Source organism: Pseudochaenichthys georgianus, chromosome 7 (genome assembly GCF_902827115.2).
Source record: "Pseudochaenichthys georgianus chromosome 7, fPseGeo1.2, whole genome shotgun sequence".
NCBI lineage: Eukaryota > Metazoa > Chordata > Actinopteri > Perciformes > Channichthyidae > Pseudochaenichthys > Pseudochaenichthys georgianus.
The window spans coordinates 37429058-37455835 of NC_047509.1; the positions used below are offsets into that span (position 1 = coordinate 37429058).

The 26778-nt window shown below is 41.8% G+C and overlaps 1 protein-coding gene and 1 long non-coding RNA gene across 2 annotated transcripts in view; one reads left to right on the forward strand and one right to left on the reverse strand.

Annotated features, from left to right (window-relative positions):
• Positions 1 to 452, reverse strand: part of LOC139434195 (uncharacterized) — a 31303-nt gene extending 30851 nt beyond the window's left edge. Inside the window, exons 1-2 of the long non-coding RNA XR_011643607.1 lie at positions 339 to 452; positions 225 to 261 (exon numbers count right to left, since the gene is read on the reverse strand). This is a non-coding gene — a long non-coding RNA (uncharacterized lncRNA). The remainder of the gene's footprint in view (positions 1 to 224; positions 262 to 338) is intronic.
• An 11302-nt stretch (positions 453 to 11754) lies between these two features.
• Positions 11755 to 26778, forward strand: part of pard6b (par-6 partitioning defective 6 homolog beta (C. elegans)) — a 37619-nt gene continuing 22595 nt past the window's right edge. Inside the window, 2 exon segments of the mRNA XM_034087164.2 lie at positions 11755 to 12107; positions 13873 to 14095. Of these exon segments, the coding sequence (XP_033943055.2) occupies positions 12045 to 12107; positions 13873 to 14095 (286 nt within the window). The 5' untranslated portion in view covers positions 11755 to 12044.

Sequence of the window (26778 nt, forward strand, 5' to 3'; positions counted from 1 at the left end):
TTGGGGATACGGTGTTTACATGAGCACAGAGAGATCGGGTTATTCATGTACCCTGTTTACATGATAAATACTAGTGACCTGGCATTTCGATGCCTTTTCTCATCTAAACTATTCAGTATTTGAATCTCTCTATCATGACATAAAGATGAAACTCCTCTCCAGAAGTGAGACGCCGTGGCCGCCATCACTGTTAACTGATTAACTGCTACCAGCTGAAGACTTACTTTCCTCTTCTTTGAAATGTTCTTATGTCCATGTTGTCTGGGGGAGAAAACATATCAAACCAAGAGATCGTCAGCTGTATTAACCATTTCCTGAACATTTGGTGTGTGCCTTACCTCCGCTACCGGCATCGTTTCATACAACAGATCTGAGCTTGGCTTTCTAGCCAACTGGCTTTCAATGGACAGCATGGCAAGACCGCAAAGCCTTATGGGGGGACAGGGCTGCGGAGCCTAAAGATGGATCTGTTGGTCCTGGCACCAGGGGGAGGGACAAGGCAACTGATTTAGTATGAATAGCTGCTAAAAATGTACCTGCATTTATTAAATATCAGCTAAAAGAGGAGTGAAATGAAAAACCTCTGAATTTTCTGTGAAGATATTAACAGTACTTAAAGGGAAATTTGAGTACTTTATTTATGTGTTTATGATTTAATTTTGTAATTTCGGCGAAACCAGCTCGAGTGTGCTAGAATTTGAAAGTACACAACCGGAGAAAATGTGCCACTTCGTTACAGAGCCCCTCCTCCAACACACACATGACCAATGAGGGCACGAGATAAGTTTGTGCACAGATGGAAGGCTGACAGGCAGGTAGGCCATCCAGTTATTTTAGCCGGGCCGGCTCAGATGATTGGTCGTGCTTCTTACAGTAGCACCGCTTCCACAGATGACAATTTTTTACGGATTATTTGTCAAAGCACTTAAGATATTCATTGCTATCGGGAATGTAAGAGCATTCCATGGAATATAACAAGTGTATCTCGAGCCGGTTTCTCAAACTTTCCCCACCTTTAATGTCAGCAAAACATTAAAATGATTATTTACAATGGACTACGCTTAGCTAACAGACTAATTACCACCACTCATGGACCACACTCACCTTTTCTTTTGAAAAACTTGGTGACATACTGTCGCCCTTTAGTCCCTCTCTCTTGTCTTTCTCTCCTTTCTTTTCTCTTTTGAAAGCCTGACTTTGTTAGTCGTTGAGACATGCTACACACGTAAGTATACTTAACATCCCTGCTCTCACTCTCTGCTAGAAAGGGCCGGTGCCGCACAGCGTTTGGAGGCAGGACCAAACCATTACATGTAAATAGAGGGGGGTGTTCGATGCTTAGGATAATTAACTTTTGGAAGAAAATAAGTTAAATGAATCGTACGTTCAGTGAGTACATTATCAATATGCCGTTATATTAATGCTTATTATTGATGATTGATGAAAGGTTACTTAAACAGTAATTCATGTTCTAAAAATGTTTGGGGCCCCTGTCAGTCACGGGCCCTTGGAATCGTCCTAACTTTTCACCCCCTTAAGCAGTAGGGCCTGGCTCATTTCGTGGCATCTGCAGGCAGTGGCAAGTACTTCCGGCATCTGCCACAGAGGCCACTACTCCGTGGCATCTGTGGCAAGTACTTCCGGCATATGCCACAGATGCCACTACTCCGTGGCATCTGTGGCAAGTACTTCCGGCATATGCCACAGATGCCACAACTTTCCGAGGCATCTGCCGCTGCTCAACGGGAGTTGCCACAAGATGCCAGAGTAACGGCCCGTCTACACTACAGCGTCGAAAGCTCCAAGCAGCTCCAAGCTGCCCATTCATTTTCAATGGGGTGACGTCACGTAGCCGCGCTTTTTCGCCGAACTGAATTGTGGGTAGCCGAGCGAGGCGTCTCAGGCGACCCAGGCGACCAGAAGTTGAACATTGTTCAACTTCTGGTCGCCTGGACGCCGGAGTAGCCAGCGCCAGCCAATCAAATCCCGTTTCCCAAAATCTGACAGCTGAAGCACTAGCCAATCAAACCGCGTCTAAGCTGGGAGAGATATCCCGCCGTTCATTTCTATATTTCAAAAAAAGTCGGAGGAGAAACTAACTATCGCCGTAGCGAATCACCCGGTTTTGTATGACCAGACCCTCTTCACCTCCCGGGATACAAACCGGAGGAACCAGGCATGGAGGGAGGTGGCAGAGACAGTGGGGGAAACTGGTAGGTTTTCGCCTGTTTGGGGAGTTTATATATATATTGCTCGCATAAAATCCCCGGGGTTTTTTGCTTTGTATGTCGGGGGCGGGAGATTCATGTGATTGGTTGTTGGCCGTGTTGCTTGAATAAAATCCCCAAGCTCCAGACACGCCCAGCTCCAAGCTGGGCGGTTTGATTGGCTAGCGCTTCAGCTGTCAGATTTTGGGAAACGGGATTTGATTGGCTGGCGCTGGCTACTCCGGCGTCCAGGCGACCAGAAGTTGAACAATGTTCAACTTCTGGTCGCCTGAGACGCCTCGCTCGGCTACCCACAATTCAGTTCGGCGAAAAAGCGCGGCTACGTGACGTCACCCCATTGAAAGTGAATGGGCAGCTTGGAGCTGCTTGGAGCTTTCGACGCTGTAGTGTAGACGGGCCGTGAGAGAAGGTTTACTGTAGCTGCCACTCGCCTTCCGTGGCAAATGCTGCTATTTAAACCCGTTTAAATCGTGTAAAATGGACAGGACTGATGTGCGATCTCTATTTTTCAAAAAGATTATACATTATCATTTCTATTCAATTTTAATTGGAGCATGGTTTGCTAAAATAAACATACGTGCTATATTTATGATGAAATATTGGCGAGTGAGGGATGCAACGCCCTTGGCAATTGTCGCTTCTTGAGGGGAGTTTCCACTGCTTGCTACGATAAACCAGGTGTATGACTAGTAAAGACAAATAATTAACAAATAAATATCTGTATTGACACAGCAACGTGTACACTGGTGTTATTAGAATTGGCTACAGACTTAGGGCAGCTGTAACTGATTGCAGTTGCCACTGCTAGTGAGATGCTTTACTTTATAAATTAGGCAAAGGACAGTTATATTTGCCCCATGCCTTCAGCAGCAGCAGGCCATTCACTTTGATTTTATGAAATGTCATAATTTCGACAATAAAGAAATGCTACATAAATGTTATCTTGCACGTTTTATCGAACCATCTCCGTTTCTAACTTTCAATATTTAAAAATAGATCTCTCTCTCTCTCATCTGCGTGCGGGGGCGGGGCCTCACAGACATGCTGCTGCGCTGTACACACAGTTCTGCCGGTAATGAATATTAGGATACATTTTGTGAGGAATCTTTTCCACCAATAATTCCAATAAGTATTCCAAAATGTATTCACTTCAGGTTTACGAAAGTAACTGTAATCAGATTAGTTGTGTTTCAAATGTAACGCGAGCTGAATACAGTTGGGCTACTTGATTTTTGTATTCTGATTACGTAACGCCGTTACATGTATTCCGTTACAACCCAACCCTGTGTACAGATCATCAGTCCGGTGTACAGATCAGTTCGATAAAGTCATGCCTAAACAGCGAAATTTTACACGATAAATATGGGTTTAAATAGCAGCATTTGCCACGGAAGGTGAGTGGCAGCTACAGTAAACCTTCTCTTACTCTGGCATCTTGTGGCAACTCCTGTTGAGCAGCGGCAGATGCCTCGGCAAGTTGTGGCATCTGTGGCATATGCCGGAAGTACTTGCCACAGATACCACAGAGTAGCGGCCTCTGTGGCATATGCCGGAAGTACTTGCCACTGCCTGCAGATGCCACGAAATGCGCTTGCTGTCTCTCCCCTTACGGCCCGTCCACACAGCGGCGTGCGTTGACGCTTCCCCATTCACTTTGAATGGGGAAGCGTCACTTTTAGCCGAAATGCATCGTGGGAAGCGACGTGGAGCGTAGCTGGCGTGGCTCGCTGCAAAAGTTGAGCAATGTTCAACTTTTGACGCCTCGGCGAGGCGTCAGCCAATCGAATCATATGCCAGTACAAGCTCTAGCCAATCAAACCGCTGCTTGTGTGTCAGGGGCGGGAGATTCATGTGATTGGTTGTTGGTCGAGTTTCAGACACGCCCGCCGGCAAGCGTCAGCGCACGCCGCTGTGTGGACGGGCCGTAACGGCCCCCTGGATTTGGACATCAACGCGAGTGAAGTCTAACCGGACACGAGAGAGAGATCAGAGAGATCAGATCAGCTGCTGCTGCCGGAGAACACGCAGCTCTTCCGGATCACAGCTCCGCCGCTGTGACGGACCGTTGAGTGGAGCAACATTAAATACACTAAGAGTTAGACCTAACACACTTAGCTAGTTTATCTACTCTGGAACTAGCTAAACTAGTTATAAATATGTGTAGTCTTTACTGTCGGGTCACTCATTACAGGTTCAGCGAGCTGCACGAGCCTGACGGGCTGTCAGGAGAGGGAAAGGAAAAGAGAGCACTCCGTTTATTTTTCCCATTTTATTATCCAGAACTACTGTAAACCTTTGAATAAAGTAGTTCATCTACTATTAGTAGTTTGTTTAAATGCATTAGCCTACTTATGTTGTTTTTTCATTAACATAAAATAAATCTCACGTACCCCCTGCAGTACTCCAACGTACCCCTAGGGGTCCGCGTACCCCCATTTGAGAACCACTGCTATAAGAGAATAGATGAAAAACTATTCTCTTATTTTTTTACAACTATAATGATCATAGAAAGGTGTGCCTTTACGTCACTGAGCTGAGGTTATCAGAGCCTCTCAGTCTTTCAGGAGAGAGCTCTCTAAAGTTTTTTGGGAGTTTGATTTATTTTTAAATTAACACAAATACAAAATTAAAACCTATAATTGCACACTAAAACCATTATTTTAAAAAAAGAGAACTATTTCACATAAACCTCTGGTCTTTACTGGGGCTGGGGCAGTTCGACTTGATTTGGGGGGGGGGGGTGCGCCATAGTTTATGGACGCTGTATGCAATATAGGCGTAGTTCTGTTAGTATAAGATAATAAGATGTACTTTGTTGATCCAAAATCGGGAAGTTGTGTTGTCAAAAAATAAAAATATTTTTTTAATTTCTAATTTATTTATTTATTTCACGCCCCCCATTGATTGATGAGCCCTTAGAATTCGCCTATACTGCCTATGCCAAGGGCAGGCCCTGCGATTTCAGCGCGCCATGTTGAAGGACATCTAATTTCTCTAAATGCATCGAGGAGGCTCTCTGGAGGAGCTATAATCGAGGATACTGATGGGTCCTCCACGGCTCCTCCGCGGATGTATTTCCGGCAACAGTGATGTTGCGGTGATATATCCAGTCTCTGATTGTGTTACGTTACTATGAGGGTGCTCTCATACTTGTTTGATTCTGAAATTGTATATATTTATATAAATGTCCGCATCATAGCCTGTTATTGTCTCATTATACTGTGAATGAATTAAAAGTAAATATATAAGTCATCATGAACACAGTCCTGTCCATCAGACAGAGGGCTGCTGTGCCTCCTGTCATCATTAATGGACGTCTCTTTAAAATGACCGCTCAGAGGAGAGGAATTCTCATTTTTCCGCCTGCTGCTTCCCCTCCTCTCTCCTCGGTTCCCCTCCTCGACTCCTCCGCTCACATCTCCTGTGAGCGGGACTAAGTCACGAGGATAGGAGTCGAGGATAGGAGTCGAGGAGGGGAAATTAGAGAATTGAGAAGCCTTTACTGTCACCTTACACACACACACACACGCTTCAAATCAAGTTGCGTGAATACTTGAGCTACTTTTTTAATTATAATTACTGTGAAATGTATTGTGTTTTGTCATTATTACAACAAATACACACTTGCAACTGATAACACTTGCAATGATTTTATATTTATTAGACTACAAAAAAAAAATCATGCTTCAAAAAAGTGAGGGGACGGCGATCCCCCGCGTCCAACGACCACTGGGTGAAGGGTCTTGCAGGGACACAACGACATGCTGACTGCAGCGGGACTCAAACTTGTTTTCCCATGATCTGAAGATCAGCGCATTACCACTGAGTCACAGCCTCCCCATGTTGCATATAGCCTTTATTCTGTCCGTCTAAAAAGTTGAATTAAACACCATGAATAGGGCTGCAGACACTCATTTTACTGGAGAGAGAGAAAGGCAGAGGGAGAGAAGGGTAAGGGACGTGTGTGTGGGGGGGGGGGGGCTGACATATCTTCCATGTTAAAGTTGAGTTAGCTACTGGCCCCCTCTTGTACTGCTGGTAAAAAGCGGTGGTAGCTGCATCACATTGCACAAAGAACGGTGAGATGCAGGGGAGGGAGGTCAGACACTTCTGACCAGTAGCGTAGGCAGAAATTTACTTTAGGGTGGGCCTGTAAAAAATATGGTGGGCCAGATTTTTCTTCTGCGCATCAGAAGCTAACAACAATCCCGCCGGTACCGGGCGGTGGCAGATTACTTTTAGAATACTTTTGGAATACTTTCTTTTTCCATAACAGATGGGTATGTTTTGGTGAACAGGAGACACGTATTTTACTGTTTTAATGGCTTATCAAGAACTCAAACACAACATCTTGTTGTCACTCATTCTGGACAGCTCTCTCATCTGCACCCCACATAAAAAACATCACCCGGACTGCATTCTTTGTACGTGGCATCTGCATGTCTTAAACCTTTCCTTAGAATATGTTATGAATTGTAAGGTGTCCTTTGGTGCTTTGAAAGGCGCGCCTAAATAGAATGAATCATCATTATTATTTATTATTATTATTATCTGAAACGATGTAATAACTTTTAAAACTTCCAGTCACTTGCCCCATGCATTCAGCAGCAGCAGGCCATTCACTTTGACTTTATCCCGTTATAAATGTCATCATTTCGACAATAAAGAAATGCTACAAAAACGTTATCTTGCACATTTTATCTAACCATCTCCGTTTCTAACTTTCAATATATTTTAAAAGAGATCTCTTTCTCTCTCATCTGCGTGCGGGGGCGGGGCCTCACAGACACGCTGCAGCGCCGTGCAGTGTGCACACAGTTCTGCCGGTAATAGATATTAGGCTTGTTTAAGACAAGCAAGACCTGCGCAGACCTGCGCAGTTGCGATCAACGTCTTGCTAGTGCGTTGCATGATGGTTAGTCATTTTGTCCGACTTGCTCTGGAGGCTCGCCCACATGAGACTTTGAAATCTCGCGGGACAAAGACGCCCGCAGCCTTGAGAGCGAGGCGAGGCGAGTTGGCGCAGTTGCTCTCCACGAGCTGCGGAAGCGAAATGCTTGATGGGAAACGGCTCGCTGGTATCTCGAGCTGAGCGCTCATTGGTGGTTTTTACCACGTGCTGCTGATGAAACTCTCCAATTGGCTGGCAAAAGTTTGTTGTTGTTTTGTGTCAGTTTTACGTCGCCACATCCATTCCCATTTTTCATCATTGTTCCACAATGTTTATCATCATGAAATTAATATCTATATATTTTATACTATACTGCTTACCGTTTTCATACTTTATATATCTTAGCATATTCATACACACTGTTCATACTGCTCACAGGCTGATATCTAGTGTATTCATACACACTGTTCATACTGCTCACAGGCTGATATCTAGTGTATTCATACACACTGTTCATACTGCTCACAGGCTGATATCTAGTGTATTCATACCCCACTGTTTATTCATCATTCAATTCATTCTATATGTTATTCTGTAGATTGTGTACATTACTTTCCACTTCGCTGCTTGTTGCACCTGGTTAGAAGCTAAACTGCATTTCGTTGTCTCAGTACCTGTAATATGTGCAATAACAATAAAGTTTCTCTTTAAGTTAAACCAAATCATTAAAATAACATCTATTGTAATGTAATGATTTGGTTTAACCTTATTTATTGAATACATCATTTAAAATGGCAAGATTAAATCAAATGACATCCATGTTGTACACATCATAAAGCTTAAAGTGGCAGCTAAAGAATTAACACAGCAGCAGGTCTGTTCAATTCATGCTCATGAAGCTTCATGTGTGCGGATCTGAAGGACTGATCCTTTGTAGCCTGTCACCTATCAGTTTTGCAAACATTAAGAGGGAGGAGCATTTCTATTTATGGAACCCAGTCACTGGTGTGGTTCATCATCATGACTGAATTAACAAACCTATATAAAGCAATGGAGATCACCTCTACAGTGGGTAAAATGGAATTTCCGCCATTGCAAACCCAGCCAGTCAAGCCGACTCCGAGTCCGAGCTGTCCGACTTAAGACGAGCTTTTTGACACCTCCCCCGGCCGCGATCGGCTACTCTCGTCTACTTTCGAGGCGAGCCGCAATGTGTCTCAAACAAGCCTATTACATTTTGTGAGGAAACTTTTCCACCAATAATTCCAATAAGTATTCCAAAATGTATTCACTTCAGGTTTACGAAAGTAACTGTAATCAGATTACTCGTTTTTCAAATGTAACGCCAGCTGAATACACTTGATTTTTGTATTCTGATTATGTAACGCCGTTACATGTAGGCTATTCCGTTACAACCCAACCCTGTGTATATCTCTCCGGACTGTCCACCAGCAGATGAAAAACACCCACCTCTCCGCCTCTTCCAAGGGACGAGGGAACCGTGCGGCAGAGTTTCCGTTAACATTTTTTTTCTTCTGACAGCCCAGCAGCAGGAGAGGTGGGGAGAGGGAGGCGGGGCTATTTCATCGTTATCAGAAAATGATCGTATCGATCGCTGCTAGATGAGGGCAGTGGGGGCTCTTCTTGGAGTCTGGCTTTTTAAAAAAACAACAACTATAGAGTATCCAGTATTTAACAGTTCATTAGTGAACTTTGAGCCATCATTTATTTTGCAGGCAGCTCTCTGCCTCTTTCACGTTATTATGGCGCTTGCCGGAACCAACAATCAGTTTTTACCGTAAATTAGTTCGGTTCAGAGGATAAAACACATAGGCCTACAAAACAACATTAATTAAACTCGATATTTGTTCTCTTGAATTTCACTTTAAATTGAATAATTTTTTTTTTTTTTTAATTACACCGAAGCTTTCTCAGGGTGGGCCAATGAGTAAACTGGGTGGGCCTGCGCCCACCCTGGCCCTACGCCACTGCTTCTGACACATCTGTACAGCTGTGTGCACAGCAGATGGGGGAGAGGAACACCTGAAAATTGGGGAGTGAGGAATGTAGTAAACAAAAACTACTGGTGAGTGTATGGGGAGTGTCTTTCATTTCAGGTTTTCTGGTCATTTAAGGATAGTCATTACCTGGCTTGACAAATAAAAACAATATGGATATTTAAATATATTTAGAATTACCGCTTGTACCATTGTTCAGATGTGATGTTTTAAAAGCAGCAGCTCTGGCACCGTCTTGTTCTTGTTTTTCAGCATTGTAGCTGATCCTGTTCTGTCGAGCTGAAGGACAAACTCTTTTGTCACTACATGACCCTGCTGCCAGGGAATATATTTTTAGTGCGAAATAAACGTGTTCTCTGCCCTTGAAGTTGTTTTGAGAGCTCTTTCGATAAAGTTCTGAATCAAAGCTTGCAGTTAGTGATTAAATACTTTGGAGATGTTGTCTCATACGTGATGCAAAGTACACACCGAATTAAGACCGAATAAGGTAACTTGAAAAAATAAAATACACATTATGTTTTTTTATGGATCTCAAGCAATATTTCAGACAAGAGTCATAGGCATAATTTCTTTCTGACTCTTCTGGTGCTTTAAAGCAGCGGAAGAAGAACATCTGAGAAAGGCAAAACTCAGTGCACAGTGGCGGGTGTTAAGCAAAGGTTATAGACTCGCTTTATTGGAAATACCATTTTACCTTGTTTCTATGCTAGTTTTAATGCAGCATTGTTTTCTGATAACATGCTATTTTAGCATATGCAACTGAGGTATGAGTGGGTGAGGTTTTGGAGAATTGTGTGCCTGTGAAAACCATATTCTTGATGCATGGAAGCCTTTATCCTATCTATCAAGTCCTAAATGGATAATGGATATTATTAAATATGTACATTAGCTTTTTTAATAAAACTACATACTAGCCCTTTAATTTAGCCAACCATATGATAAGCATATATAGATTTAGAATGACGAAGATTGCATTTGAGTTATTGGGTTCTTTTTTAGGTTTTATTTTCAAATATTTTTTGTTTCATTCATTGTAAGTTTGTGTCACGTGGTTATTGTAGATTACATTCAGGTGGATGAGAGATGACGGATGACATCACTGTTCTTCAGTTGTTCCTGCAGACTGCCATCAGTGCTTGTGCAGATAGTTGACATTCATACGTAAGTCTCACCTTTTCGGTCATTTTGGCTGAATTAATGGGTTGTTTTTTATCCAATTTTGTAAGTTAACCTCAGCTCATAATATAAAAGTGTGATGCCAGCATATGTCATAATGTGAATGACAAAAATGTCCTCTTTGAAACCCATTAAAACCACAATCTTTGATCCCAAAGCCATATAATCATGCATTCTATCATATCAGGCATTAATCTAACCTGTCTGGTGGAGGTGTCAAATAGACCAAGAGAAATGTTTGTGTCTTGTCATAAATAAATACAATTCTGACAAACAGGGGAGTGTGTTAGGTGTCAAACAGGCAGCTTGAGGCCAAACTCTGTAGGTTGGCTTTAAATTAGTTTGACAAATAAAACAAAAATTACCTTTAATCATACTTTCCTGGTCTAGAACACAACTTCATGTTATCAAATAGGCTGTGTTTAAAGTAGATAAGAAAGATTGAACTGTGATGCACTAGGCAGAGTTAAGATTTACTTGAGGTAAATAGATCAAGTCAAAACCAGGCATGCAGTTTAGAAAATGCACACTTATCCGGGAGAAAATATGCAGAGGGGGAGGAAAACCCCAAGGTTGCAAAAACTGCAAGGTTGAAAAACTTTAGGACATATGCCTATACTAAAAGGTTATGATCATCCTCCTAGTTTAACAATCTATTTATGCAACTACTTTTATAGTATGAGATAAAACACATGGTTTAGTGTAGTCAGTCAGGCAGGTATCAACAGAGCTATATGCCTTCTGGCCAGGAGGTGTCACCATGCAACAGCAGATAAGTTGTTCCAGTCATCTATAACATTGACTTTTGAATAAATGTTATGTTATCTGTATTTATCACCATGACAATTAATTCAAAAAGACTTCCCCCCATGTGTAAACAATATACAAATGTATACACAAAGTACGCTATAATAACCAAACAACAACAAACTGGCAAATGCATTTTTCCATCATATTTAGTTAAGAATAATAAGAACAATTATTAATACATTTAAAACAATTATTAATCTAAATTAAAACAATTGTAAAAGAAATGTGTTTTGATTCCTGTTAAAATACATTTGGTTTCACTATTTAAGAAATTGGAAAATATGGATTTGTTGGATATATGTTGTGTACCATTTTGCGTTTCCTACTTCTTATATCTTATTGGAAATACAAAAGATGTCTAATTAAATTACAGTCATACTCTGCCAATCAAGATGTTGACCCAAAATAAATATAGAGCATTCATTGTCTAAATCATTTATTATAAAAAATATGATTATTCTTGAAGTTGTGGATGATGATAGATAGGAGAAACCATTCATAATATATTTTTATTACATAGTTTAATTATCTGCCCACAGAAATGCACGATGATAAAGTGCTCTTATTGTGACGTCATGGGTGAGAGAAAGACTTTTATTTTGAAGTGTGGTGCTGCCCCTCTCCACGCAGAGTGAGCAGAGAGGCAGAGCCCGACACACAGCAGGGCTACAGCGACACTGGCAGCGGCAAGTATGAGAGGAGAGAAGTTCACAGGGTGAGCTAGGCTGGTTGGCAGCCGTTGTCGCATTCTCGGAGGAATAAAGCAAACCGCTGGACGCCGAGAAGTCGCGGGACACACCGTGTGACTGGACCAATAACTGGTGGATACGTGAGGTTCTGGATACCGAGCAGCGGCGGCGGCGCGGCAGGAGCAGGGCGAGTGTGTGAGTGCTTCGGCGGCGGTCCCGCTGCTAGCGAAACATGAACAAAAACCACCGAGTGCCGAGCAACCGTTCTCTGAGTGCCGTGGAGGTGAAGAGCAAGGTAACGGCTACAAATATAGACTTATTTTTCACTTTACCTGGTGTATTTGTATTCTTAACTACCCCCAAAGATGATTACCGTAGCTAATTTAGCCTGCTAAGTGGCTTGATAGCAAGTTATGATGTCGCACAAATGACACAGGCACTAGCTAGAGCTTAACTAGCCAACACAGGTTTACTGACACTGACTCATTTCTGGTAGATAGCCATACTTACAACTTTGATGTTACCCTGGCGTAGTGATATTTCAGTTGTTCTGGGTAAGTTTTAAAGTGGAGGTTATGTCAGCTGACGCCGCAGTGAGCCCGTGTCACCTGTCACAGCCACCTCCGCCGCTCCACCCTGCCCGTATCAAATATTGACTCAAAGTTTAGATCAAGTTTTAGAATAACTGCCTGTCATTATGTCAAATAACCCTGGTATGACTTGTTATTAGCTGCCTGTTATTTTCCGGAGCGTTAGGTGTTATACGGCCTGCGACAGGCTCATGGCTCCTTCCGCGACAGTGCGCCTCCCTCCTGCCACTGGCATGGTTCTCTGTGCACATCTAGCTGGGGTACGGGCCTCAGTACGCTTTTTACTGCTCAAAAGTTATTATAGGAACTCAATACGGTTGATAAAAACAAACTGTGTGTCTGTGTTACTTCATCCAGACCACTTCACACACAGTTATAAAACACTCATTATTTTACTTTGTTCTGCTATTTTACAAACCCAGCAGTACAGGGTCATTTGAAATGTTTTGTCTACTCCTGTGAATGCGGGAAACGGGATTGCGACCTGTTCCCATACCTAGAGTTAATTTAATTCTACTATGTAGCTACTAAATGCATCAGATGTCCAGGTTGGCAGTGAGTTGTAGATCATCTTTTGTCAGCTCTGGGCAACAGTAACCACAACACTTCTCATCATCACCACCACCAATGACATTAGGCTCAGTGTCTCATCAAAAGGGTTGCCTAAAAATGATTTACCTCTATTGATCCAGTGAGACCAAACTGAGAACTATGTGTTTTGAGGGGCTGCCAGTCTTTGTTACCACTACCAAACATCCTGTCAGACAGCTTGACTAGACAACACTGTTCAGCCTTGAACATACTACATCCGCAAACACAGACACCTAGAGATACTGTACACACATCCCAAAGTAGACATTAATAATTCATCACATGCGGTGTGTGTTAGTTGTCCACATGGATGACAGACTCTTGCATACAGCGGTTTTGAAATTAGCTAGGTTACCAGAACAGTGTGTACTTATCAGTATAGCTGCAAAAATGATGGCTAACAAGTTGACCAGGATTATCCAGATCAATATTTTGATCACCAATATTACATCTAATTTTTGTTGTTGTTGTATCACTTCCATGTTGAAAATGTGCTACATTACTGCTAATGTATATTTTGCATAAGAATAAGGCTCATACTGTATGCTTTTCCCATGCTCTCTGTTAAATATGACTCTTCTATTCAGGTAAGCAGCTGCAACATTTAGGAGCACACCTTTTAAACTTTAATAGTCAATCGTTTCATTTCATTGTGGGAAACCACAATCATGTATGCTTTTATTATCTGATTCATTGTGATTCATTCATCAGTCGGAGCCAGAAAAACTCAGTCCTTTTTTAAAAGGGTTTCTTAATATTGTTTGCACACATGGCAAGCATAGGCTTATGATTACATCTTCCCCATATTGCATCTTTTCTTTTTCATACCCACATGTTTTATAATTGTGCTCACATGTCTGCCTCTCTGCTCCATCCCAGTTCGGTGCAGAGTTTCGTCGGTTCTCACTGAATCGGTCGAAGCCGGGCCGCTTCGATGAGTTCTACGGCCTTCTGCAGCATGTGCATCGCATCCCCAACGTGGAGCTCCTGGTGGGCTACGCCGACGTCCACGGGGACCTGCTGCCCATCAACAATGACGATAACTACCACAAAGCCATCTCCGTGGCCAGCCCTCTACTCAGACTGTTCCTGCAGAGGACAGGTAAGCTCAGAGGAAGTGTTTGAACAAATAGCCACTTTCCACCTGTTTGTAAAGTCTGCTCTGCTTTACTGCGGATATTAGGGGTTCACAAACATTTCGGTTCAGTACGTACCTCGGTTTTTAGGTCACGGTTCGGTTCGGTATGTTTTCGGTACAGCAGAACAAATTATCACAAAACATAACATAACATATATATATATATATATATATATATATATATATTTTTTTTTAATTAATATTAAACTGTGAATAATGTATTCACTCAAATAAATACAAAATATAATAAAATAAACATTAAGGTGCAATATTTCGATGAACTGAAATAGTCTGTATTTTAACTGTACTGTACTAGTACCTAAGCAGCCAGCTTGACATTATGACTTGCTTGTCATTGTATTTTCATGTTTTTTTAAAGAAAGATGAACTTGTCCACATTGCTTGCCGAAAGGGCAGATCTGCTGGCACTAACAATGTCTCCTGCTGTGGAGAAAACCCTCTCACTAGGGACAGAGGTAGCAGATACAGCCAGGTAGCGCTTTGCTAACATGGCAACATAAGGATATTTGGCGTTTGTAATAGCTTTGGCTCGGTCTGAACTTTTTGCGAATGGTGGAGGCTTAAATGCTAGCGGGAGTTGGGTTTGCACTTCAGTTTTTTTTCTTTTGGTACCGGTGATATTCACGTTCGGGTGATGCCTTTTCAAGAGTGTGCAAGTTTTATTGAAAGCAAGCTATTGAACAATAGCCGCATTCACACCGCAGGACTTTCCCTGGTACTTTGGTTCTTTAGTTCCGTTAGTACCAATAATGTCGCGTTCACTCCGCCGGGACTACTCAGTGCCGGGAACTCTTTTCGCCATTTTCAGTCCCTGCTAGAGAGGTGGTACGAACCTGGTGATAAAAGAGTGCCAATTTCTATTCTATTTCTATTGGCTGGGCGAATTGCAAACCACGCCCCGTTAGACTCTGATTTTTTTTTGTTAGGCAGCCATTTTTTTCCTCGCTACAAAACCACATCCACACCTGAGCGAGTAGTTTTTTTTGTACTTTAAAGCAGTTATGACCACACGTACTACAACACCGGAGCGGTGGAATGATTAGGAAGTGTCGGCGCTTCTGGCAATTTACTCCAAGGACGGGATGCAGCAGCTTCTACAGAAAGCAGTTCCCAACTCCAAATGTTTTGAGCGATGTTCGCTACTTGAGCTGGGAATCGTGCACAGTGCACACGGATGCCGGGTAAAAATAAAGAAACTCAGGCAGGACTAGAACAAAATTAAAGACCACAATAATAAGATTGGTAACGATTTTCTATTGTTATTATATATATATATATATATATATATATATATATATATATATTGCCACTGTTTTTTAATACTGACACCTAACTTGCACTAAGGCGTGTCTGCTGCTATATATATTGCCACTGTTACATTGTTTTGAAACTACTTACACTTTATTTTACATTTCACACTGTTATTTAACTTCAATGTACATGCATACGACACACCTGGAACAGCATGATGCCGTTATTGTTATGTCTTGACTGTGCAATAAAACAAACAAACTGGCGAAGCTTTATTTATTGTGTCCCACCCCAAATTTGCAGAATAGAAGAATGTGAGAGCAGACAGGTGTCGGTGGTTGAATTTATCAGAAACACAAGTCTTACACACATAAACACAAGTCATTTATCATGTCATTTGTTTTAGATAAATAAGGGAAAAACACCAAACAAGGGTTGATGTCCTTTTCCAAAATCGAGGGGGTAATATATAATAAATACATAAAGATAAAGTCTATTGTTATAATGGGGTATTTTATTTGTAAATTACAATTATGTACTCCATCATGTCTGAGGTCGGAAAGTAAACAAACGCCTCATACAGCGGATGGGCTTTATACCCCCTCCCCCGTGTAGTTCTTCTTCTCTCGTTTTTTTTTGTACTCGCTGTGAAGTGGTTTTGCGGCCTGCCAGTAAACCCAGAGAAGAAGAAGACGAAGTGACGTCAGCGTAATCTTGCCTCAGGGAAAGTACTGCGGTGTGAATGCGATTAGCACTTGCCCCCTGGCGGATTCAGTGCCGTGGTACTTTAGTGCTGGCAAGTCCTGCGGTGTGAAAGCGGCTAATGCCGACAAACAGCTTTGGTTCGGTCCACCTGTCTTTGTCCGTCATCCTTGTACGTAACTGCGAAACCAAAATGTTCCCAAACCGGAGATTTCAATGATGCTGGAGGATAGGGCTGTGCAATTAATCGTATTTTAATCGCGATTACGATTATGGCTTGCGACGATTATGAAAACAGCATAATTGACAAAATACGATTATTTTGCTGGGTGCGCTTTCGCCCCTCCCTAAAAGCCCACTCGGCCACGTGGGAGTGACATGTGTTGTGAGTGTTCAGCGCGAGCGAAGATGTCAGAACAAGAGCAGCAACTCGTTAAAAAGAAGGGTACAACTATTTCCACTATTTGGAAGTAATTTGGCTTTCAGGAGTCCGACGTGGAGCAAAACAAAGTACAGTGCAGGATGTGTTACCAGGTTGTGTTGGCACCACACGCTAACACAACCAGTCTCTTTTATCATCTGAAATACAACCACAACGTGCAATACGACCGGGCATTAATACAACAAAAAGCAGATGCCCGCTCGACTTCATCCACCACATCATCACATCATCGATTCAGGACGCATTGTACAGAGCAACGGCCTACGCGACGAGCTCGCAGAGACACAGAGATATTACAGGTGCCATTACATTTCACATCGCTAAAGATATGTGCCCAGTTAGCACTGTTAGCAACCAGGGCTTTAAGCAACCTGTCAACATGTTGGACAAGCGTGACGCGATGCCGTCTCGGTATTATTTCAGCAGGTCTGCGCTGCCTGCACCATATGACAAATGCCGTGGGGAAGTTGAGAGAGATGTGGCGTCAGCTGACTACTTTGCTACCACAACAGACCTGTGGTCTAGCCCAGGGGTGCCCAACCAGTCGATCGCGAGATGCGTCTGAAAATAGAAAAACAATATTCTGTTTTATCGTTAATGTCCTATAACATAATCTTCCTGTGCCAGAATAATGCACTTGAACGCATCAAAGCTTTGTGATTGGCCGGCGTCACCCCATGTGTCGGGGCGTGGCTGAGGGTCTTCAGTACAGGTGGCTTGTCACCTGCCTGCGCTCATCTCTGAAACCAGACCATGTAAACAGGCTGGTGTTTCTGGCAAAACATCTTTAAGAGATGGCATGAGCAGCCCTACCAGCATTTGCCATGGTGGCCTAAACATTTTTATTTGGTCTTAAATTGTAGTTCAACATTTATTTCCTGTTACTTCTGGACCGTGACGGTTGGCCAGCCTTCAACGTTTAACTGAGTGGAATAATGAATATGTTTTACCAAAATGTTGGCTATATGTTAAGGAGTTTTCAGGTTGTGACAGTGCACTGCATCATATTTGATTTAATTTATTTTGGTCTAATTTATTTGTATTTATCATATTAATAATATATGTTTAGTATGGTTTTGGAAGTGCACATATTTGTTGATCTTGTTTATTGGTAAAATATTATTTGTTTTAAAGTTCAATAAATGGTCAATGAATAATCGTCAAAATAATCGTGATATCAATTATTGACCCAAATAATCGTGATTATGATTTTTGCATAATCGCACAGCCCTACTGGAGGATTTTCGAGCTCAACTTTATCTGCGTTCGCCATTTCGACAGTTCCTCAAATTACTGACTACATTTGAACGCATCCCTCTGACCAACTCTCATAGTATGCCTCTCGTCCAATGAAATGACTGGCTCGCTCTATAGAGTGGCGAAGTCCCTCCCCTTCCGGGGGACCTCCATGGGACCTTATTTTGGAAAAATTATGTATTGAAGTCAATGGAGAGAGAAAGATTATCTTTCAATCCCGTTTGAATTGTGCCACGAATTACACATATGATGTTTGTCAATTTTTAAAAGATAATTTTGCAAGTCAAAAAAATAAAAAAGTGTCGTAAAACTGTGAAGTAACACATTTGTTTGTGTGAAACGCTCAATGAACTACATCTCTGGTCTCGCAGAACAACACATGTCACCAAGATGGCCGTCACTACTGTTACAACTGTACTGCCCGTACCGAAATTATTCGGTACGGGCCCTTCGGTTCGGTACACGTGTGTACCGAACGAATATAATGTTAAATGTAAAAAATTGAGAACGTGAACAACTTCTTGGAAGTAATCTCAGGTGCTGCGTCGCAGCATTCAGAGTAATTTTCTCCCATTGTGTTCAACGCATTGAGCGAGCAAGTCAATTCATTGGACGAGCTGGTCAGAGGGATGCGTTCAAATGTAGTCAGTAATTTGAGGAACTGTCGAAATGGCGAACGCAGATAAAGTTGAGCTCGAAAATCCTCTAGCATCATTGAAGTCTCCGGTTTGGGAGCATTTTGGTTTCGCAATTACGTACAAGGATGACGGACAAAGACAGGTGGACCGAACCAAAGCTGCTTGTCGGCATTGTTCAACTAAAATTGGTTACGCGGCTGGCAACACATCAAACTTGCACACTCATTTGAAAAGGCATCACCCGAACGTGAATATCACCGGTACCAAAAGACTGAAGTGCAAACCCAACTCCCGCTAGCATTTAGCCTCCACCACTCACAAAAACTTCAGACCGAGCCAAAGCTATTACAAACGGCAAATATCCTTATGTTGCCATGTTAGCAAAGCGCTACCTGGCTGTATCTGCTACCTCTGTCCCTAGCAAGAGGGTTTTCTCCACAGCAGGAGACATTGCTAGTGCCAGCAGATCTGCCCTTTCGGCAAGCAATGTGGACAAGTTCATTTTTCTTTAAAAAAACATGAAAATACAAGCAAGTCATAATGTCAAGCTGGCTGCTTAGGTACTAGTACAGTAAAGTTCAAATACAGATTATTTCAGTTCATCGAAATGCTGCACCTTAATGTTTATTTTATTATATTTTGCATTTATTTGAGTGACCACATTATTCACAGTTTAATAATAATTAAAAAAAGATGTTATGTTTTGTGATAATTTTTTCTGCTGTACCGAAAACGTACCGAACCGAACCGTGACCTAAAAACCGAGGTACGTACCGAACCGAAATGTTTGTGAACCGTTACACCCTTACTACCCTCACTATCACCACAATGAAACACGTTCAGAAGAATGTCATGCAAAGCTGCCTGCCTGCCTTCCTTTGATTCTCTCTGAACTGCCTGGTCTTTTTAATGTTTAATGTCAACCATTTGTGCAGATAGCATGAAGTAGAAAAGATCGGCGATCGCCGATGCTAGCGTTAGCATTTCTCCCCCCGGGCTTAAATTGTGTATTATAGAATGATCACACCGGTGACAGTACTCTTCAAAGGGTTCACGAAATATGACTACTACTCTTAGTGTTTAACATTTTGGGTTACTTAATGTTACTTCATGTTAAGGCTAATAAAAATGACAAGGCTGTAATGCTAACTAACGTGCTAGCTACTAGCTAGGTAGCTAAGTTGATCCAGCCACTCCTGGTCCTTTCATCAGACGGGAAGCGAAAGAACGAGCAAGACCCATTGCTGGTATGATAACAACCTGGTACTAAGCACACAGGCATCTTGTTAAAGTTATCTTATCTTAGCCAGCGCCATATAGATAGCTAAGATCAGCGCCATATAGATAGAATCTGTCTCTTATTGGAGGAAAACAATTGTGACATCACTTACGCGACTTAGGGATTTGTAGTCTTTCTAGTTGCGTATTTTTCATAGTCTTATATTTCAACAGTTTTACGACAAACTGTGACTTTTTTGACATGGAAATTATTTTTTAAGATTGACAAAGATCATAGTGTAATTCATGGCACAATTCAAACGGGATCGAAAGATAAGCTTTCTCTCTTCATTGACTTAAATACATTATTTTTCCGAAATAAGGTCCCATGGACCGGAAGTAGATGGGTGTGACTTCGCCACTGTATGACGCGTTGAACCCAATGTGAGCAAATTACTCTGAATGCTGCGACGCAGCACCTGAGATTACTTCCAAGAAGTTGTTCACGTTCTCAATTTTTTACGTTTAACGTTATATTCGTTCGGTACACTTCGGTACACACGTGTACCAAACCGAAGGGCCCGTACGTATACCGTTACACCCCTAGCGGATATACAAACAAAGCTCTCATGTTAGTTATGAATAACATAGCTCAGACATATGAGAAGCAACTAAATATGGTTTTAAGCTTTGCGTTTATTTAAGATAATCAAAAATATACCGCAATAAAACACCACAGTATTACTTTGAAGCAGTATGTTGCTCATGTATTTTTTTCCTTTTAAAGCTGTCATTGCAAACAATACCCCCGCTTGCTCTGGCTAAGTTCTTTGGTGTCACTCTCTGACCCACATAGTTAAAGGTCAGCGGCCTCGCTGCAAATTTACTTTAGAAGGGTCTGCAAGGGCAGGAAAGCACACACAGAAAAAAAACCTATACAACAGAGATGGAAAGAAAATGTGCTAGGTTTCTTACTGTTTCTCACTTCTCTCTGACCACCATTTATAAAACTACCCTGGCCGTAATTGTCAAATACATAATATCCTGTTTCTGTGGCATGGCAGTCACATAGGAGGTGTGTTTATTAGGGCTGTGCATCTTCACTGGTCTCACGATTCGATTCGATTACGATTATCCTGTCAACGATTCGATTCGGTTCGATATCCCGGTGCATCACGGTGCATCACGATTCATACCAATGCGTTGCATCCTCAATTTTCTATATTACTGCACATGGCTTATTTTTCATCAATGCATACATGCAGTAAATACATATGAACTCTCTTTTTATTATTTAGAAAGTGCTTCAGAAATCAATTACATAAATGTCTTGACATTAATTTATAAACCAAAATAAATGAATTGTATAGGTCTAGCCTCCGTGTGTGAAGTTGTTCCATTCTCAATGTCCTGAATGTGGCATCACACACAGGACTTGAGTCTGAACACAGCAGACAACAGGAGTATTTACAACAGCATATACAAACAAAAATACTGCATGTGGGTGCACACTTACATTCTCTGTCTTACTGTTACATAAATCCCATGAATGTATGAGATTAAATTAGCTTCATTATATCTCAGTGATTAAGTGAATAACAACGTTTCTATCGGGTCACTATCAGCCTGTCACTCATTATTTTCAGGGAGGGGGCGGGGCTTGGAGTAACGGAGAGGAGACGGTGATCGCGGAAGCTTTTTTCCTCCTGCCTTCACAAACTTTACACACGTATAGATCGTCTGCAAATTGCTAGAGGACATTCATACTTTGCAATCCAAGACTTAATTAAATCCACCAAAAACCTGACATGATTGTAACGCGATTATTTTTGAAAAACATAAATCCCTCCCTGTGTCTCTGAGCCGCAGCGACACGCACGGAGTGATTCAGAGCGGGTCCTGCTGTTGTCGGTTCTGGACTGGTGTTCTTGTGTTGGTGGATAAAGCAGACTGCTCCGTGTTGCTGTGCCGCTGTCACGTATGTTCCCTGATCTCTGCGTCACCGACCGATTTGATATTAAAGTGACAGAAAAAACGTTATAGTAAAGCCGCGGCCGGAAAATCAGGAAGCAACGTTACTACTCTATAACCGATTATCTTCCGTCACTGCATCGAGACCGAATCGTCCACGTCCGCATCGCAATGCATCGTAGAAACGATTATTTTCAACACCCCTAGTGTTTATACTGTGTGACTGCACATACAGTACACTTTTGAGTATTTGACTCTGGTGTAATCACAATAACTATTGTCCTGCATATGGTGTATGTCAGGGGTCTTCAACTAAAATGCAACGAGGTCCAGTTAGAGAAAATCTCCCCATGCAAAGGTCCGGAACATCAAAATGTCTAAGTTGCTTCATGAATTAGTGTGATATATATTGAAGTGACCTGTAGCTTTACCAACGTCTGCATGTAATCAACAACTGACTGCCAATCAAATAAAGAAAGTACAATTCAAAAACAACAATATTTATTGTCAATTAACATTACTTAAATACTGTGGATATGTGTAATGTTTAAATATTGAAGTTAAATGCATCAATGTGGTGCACTTTGAGAGCAACATTAAGAGATCTATGGATACATCTCTCAACACCCATATGAAACAGAACTGTAGCATATTTTCCTTTTTGGATATTTTACAAATCACTCCCCTTTTAAACTATATTCTTGTTATTTTTAACAACTTTTTTGTTGCTGTCATATAGTATTTTATACCTATTTTTCATTTAGTCTCATTAATAACTATAATGATCATATCAAGGTGTGCCTTAACCTCACTGAGCTGAGGTTATTTGAGCCTCTCAGGAGATTCTTCCACCTGGTTGTAGAAAAGCTCTTTAAATTTGTTAGCATAGCTAGCTAACCAGATGCTAATAACAACAGATCGCCACTGTGCTTACAACTAAAGACACAGCCACGCAAACACTGCGGCATGTGTACGGCTCCTTATGGGTATTGCAATATTTTAAGGGCTGAAGCGGCGTTCCGGTGCTCAGCACTCCTTTCAGACGAGACATATCATCATCATCTTTATTTAAAGAGACTCTTGGTCCATTATTACAAAACATACAACACTCAAATATACCACGTGAAGACACGTTACGCTCGTGTTGTGTTCATGAACCTGTCCTTGGCCAGGAAAAACAGGTACTCGCTTGTTTAATTATTTTTGCGGTCTAGATTTCTTCTTCTTTTTTGAAGTGAGAAGTTGTCCGTCTGTCGGACGGACTCCCTCCCCCCCCCCCCCCAAAACGAAAACTCTTCGGTTCTCCACGAATTACACAAGTCACCCAAATCAGCGTTAAAAAAGCGGGAGGCGCCGAAAAATCCCCTATTAATGTATTGATTATAGCTCCGGGTCCGTCTGGGTCCGGATCCGGACCGCGGTCCGCCTGTTGCCGACCCCTGGTGTATGTTATCATTGGAGAATTCCTTTATCTTTTCAGGACCCGGGGAAGTAGTTGGTTGTATCACTTGGATGTTTTATTTCCTGTAACATTTGCTCATCACTTTGGTTTACTAGACCTTGTTTGCACGTGATTACAGATGAGCATAAACCTGTTTCTGTCAGTAATATATATAGAATATTGGTTGAATTGATTTTTGAAGTGTGACCTGTTGAACGCAGAGGGTCTGCTGGCCGGGGCAGGTCGGCCCACGCTCTCTGTTGTGTTTAAGCTGTCTCGCTGTGCCATATGACCCCATAGAAGCTAAGCCACTTTGTCAGGAGGAGATTAGTGAGGTCAGTGTGTGGCTCTGCATGGGACTGTGTTTCAATTACACGCTCCAGACACTAGCCCCCACGCTGGGCTCACTCCTGCTAATGCACAAAAACACATGAAAACACAGGCAAGCAGGCATAACACATGTTACACGCACTTCCTCGTAAAAAAGGAAAACAGAAGACGTACATTTGCATTAATGCAGCCACAACCCCCCTTTAGCCCCCATGTGCCCAAGACCCTGTCTCCCTCCTGATTCGTCTACCCCCATCACCTTCCCGCTTAGCACCAGTTGGTCCCAGCTTTAAAGGATCTGCAGTGTGGTGATGCAGCAAATTATCAGCTTATATATCATGTATTATTATCTGTAGTTCATTTCATTTCAAACCTTTATTTATACAGATAAATCCCATTGAGATCATTGATCTTTTTTTCAAGGGAGACCTGCTCAAGTAGTTCCACATGAAACATAAAAACATAAATAGAACAACAAAAGGACATCATACAGCATCATTTACATAATTATCCACATAAACAGGTACCAATAACTTCCGATTGACTAGCATCCAACCGAGCTTTAAAAACATTTAGTGGCACCAGATTGTTAAGTTTCCATTTAATTTGCAGACTATTCCAAGACAGAGGAGCTGCGCATCTAAAAGCTGTCTTCCCTAAGACAGTCCTAGCAGTTGGCACATTTAATAAAACCACAGCATTCGATCTCAGGCAGTAGCCACTTACAATTCTCCGTGAGATCAGGGAGCAGATATAAGATGGAAGTTTCCCTAACATGGCTTTGTATATAAAAATGTACCAGTGACTGAGCCTCCGTACAGTTAGTGAAAGCAAGCCAGCCCTTGCATACAGGGTACAGTGATGGGTTAATGCTTTACAGTGTCACAAATCTCAGTGCGCTGTGATACGCAGCATCTAACTTGACCAGGCAATTGGCAGGTGCATTCATATAGACCAGATCCCCATAGTCCAGCACAGGTAAAAAGGTCACAGTGACTAGCCTTTTCCTGGCATCAAGCGAGAAACAGGACTTGTTTCTGAAAAAGAACCCTAGCCTAACCCTCAGCTTTTTAAGCAGGTTATTGACATGAAGTTTAAAAGTGAGACAATCATCAAGCCAGATACCAAGGTATTTGTAACAGGTAACCACTTCAAGTTTTATTTTTGCGTAGTTACAATATCTAAAACAGGCTCTGGTGTCTTTTTTGCTTTTGAAAAGAGCATTACCTTGGTTTTCTCAACATTTAAAAGAAGCTTTAGTTCAGAGAGCTGAGTCTGAATAATGTTAAAAACAGCCTGTAATTTAACACCAGCCTCTTTAATGTAGGGACCTGCACAATACATCACAGTATCATCCGCATAAAAATGTAAAGTAGCTTCATCCACATTTTCACCTACGCTGTTGATATAGATGGAGAATAAAAGTGGACCTAAAACAGAACCTTGTGGTACACCATTAGAAATGTTTAACCACTCAGACAGCCCATTGAAATGAACACATTGGGACCTTTCAGAGAGGTAGTTTACAAACCACCCTACTGCATGGCTGGACATGCCTATACTGGCTAGCCTCTGCTTTAAAATGTGATGATCGACGGTGTCAAACGCTTTTGAAAGGTCAATAAATAGAGCTGCACAACTCTGCTTATTATCTAAAATACTCGCCACATCATTCACCACTTTCATTGTGGCAGTGATGGTGCTGTGTTGCTTTCTGAAGCCTGACTGATGTTTAGACAGGATGTCATTTGTACATAAAAACACCTTTACCTGTTCACTCACTAAGCGTTCAAGAACCTTAGCCAGAACTGACAACTTAGAGATTGGCCTATAGTTATTTAATAAGGTGGCCTCTCCTCCTTTTAGCAAAGGCAGGACATACGCTGACTTCCACAATTTTGGAATTGTGCTGAAGGAGAGGTTAAAAAGAGTAGTGAGAGGTGGAGCAATACAATCTGCAGCTATCTTTAAAAAGAAAGGTTCTACGTTGTCCGGGCCAGCCGGTTTCTTAGGATCTAACTTGGTTAAAGCTTCACGAACAACATCAACAGTAAAAGGGGTAAAACTAAAAGGGTTTTCCAACACACGTTTTTCAGAGTCACATACTGTAGTGTTCACAGAAGCAGAGTTAGTGACAGAATCAAATAGAGAACCGCAGGACACAAAATGCTCATTAAAGCAATTTAGCATAGTAGCCCTGTCCGATATAGTGCCATATGCTGTGGTAATGCACGGAGGTAGCTCATTACGGATATCGACGGTGGATAATGATTTAATGGCTTTCCAACATTTTCCAGGATTATTCAGATTCTTTGTGGTTACTGACCGATAGTACTTTGATTTACCACTTTTGATATGTGAAGTGAAGCTATTTCTTGGCTGCCTAAAATGCAGCCATTCTACCTCTGAGCCTGATTTCCTAGCCTTTGCCCAGGCCTTGTTTCTCTCATGAAGGAGACTGGACAGATTAGCAGAAAACCAAGGATTGTCTCGTCCCTTTACTCTAAATTTACGCAGGGGTGCATGTCTATCAATGATCTCCATAAAACCAAGATAAAAATAAGACCATGCGGTTTCTACATCAGCACACAGATCGATTTTACCCCAATCAAAATCAAACCGATCATGCACAAAACCCTGCTCCACAAAAAGTTTTTTGTCTCTCTTAATGATAATCCGAGGTTTAACCTTTTGGACCTTAGTTTCCCTAATTGTGGCTACAACACAGTGATCGCTCAGATCATTTGCAAATACTCCCACAGATGAATATTTATGGGGAACATTAGTTAGAATGAGATCAATTAGGGAGGATTTATTAGGGGACTTAATGTTAGGGCGAGTAGGACTGTCAACAATCTGAGTAACATTCAATGAGATACAAAGGTTTTTAAAATCCTCTGACACTGCAGTTAACCAGTCCCAGTTAAAATCTCCAAGTAGGACTATTTCCTTGTAGTCTAGTTGTGATAAAATATTTGCTAGTGAAGAAAAGGAGTCTTTGACAGCTGAGGGGGGTCTGTAACAACTCACTACCATGACCTGTTGACCCTTTGCCACTTCTATATTTATGGCTAAAAATTCAAATTGCTTACTGATCGATTTGGAAACTAATGTGGTTACACTGAACTTATTATTAACATAAATGGCAACGCCACCACCTTTATTAGGCCGGTCGGTACGATACACATTAAAACCATTTAAGGCAATGTCAGAGGCCAACATAGATTTGTTTAGCCATGTTTCTGATAAAACAATGACGTCAGCGTCAGTCGATTTTGCCCAGATACGGACAAAATCTAGTTTACCTAACAGACTGCGCACATTCAAGTGGATGAAACCCAACCCAGACCTAGCTTTAAAATCAGCAGGAGTAGCG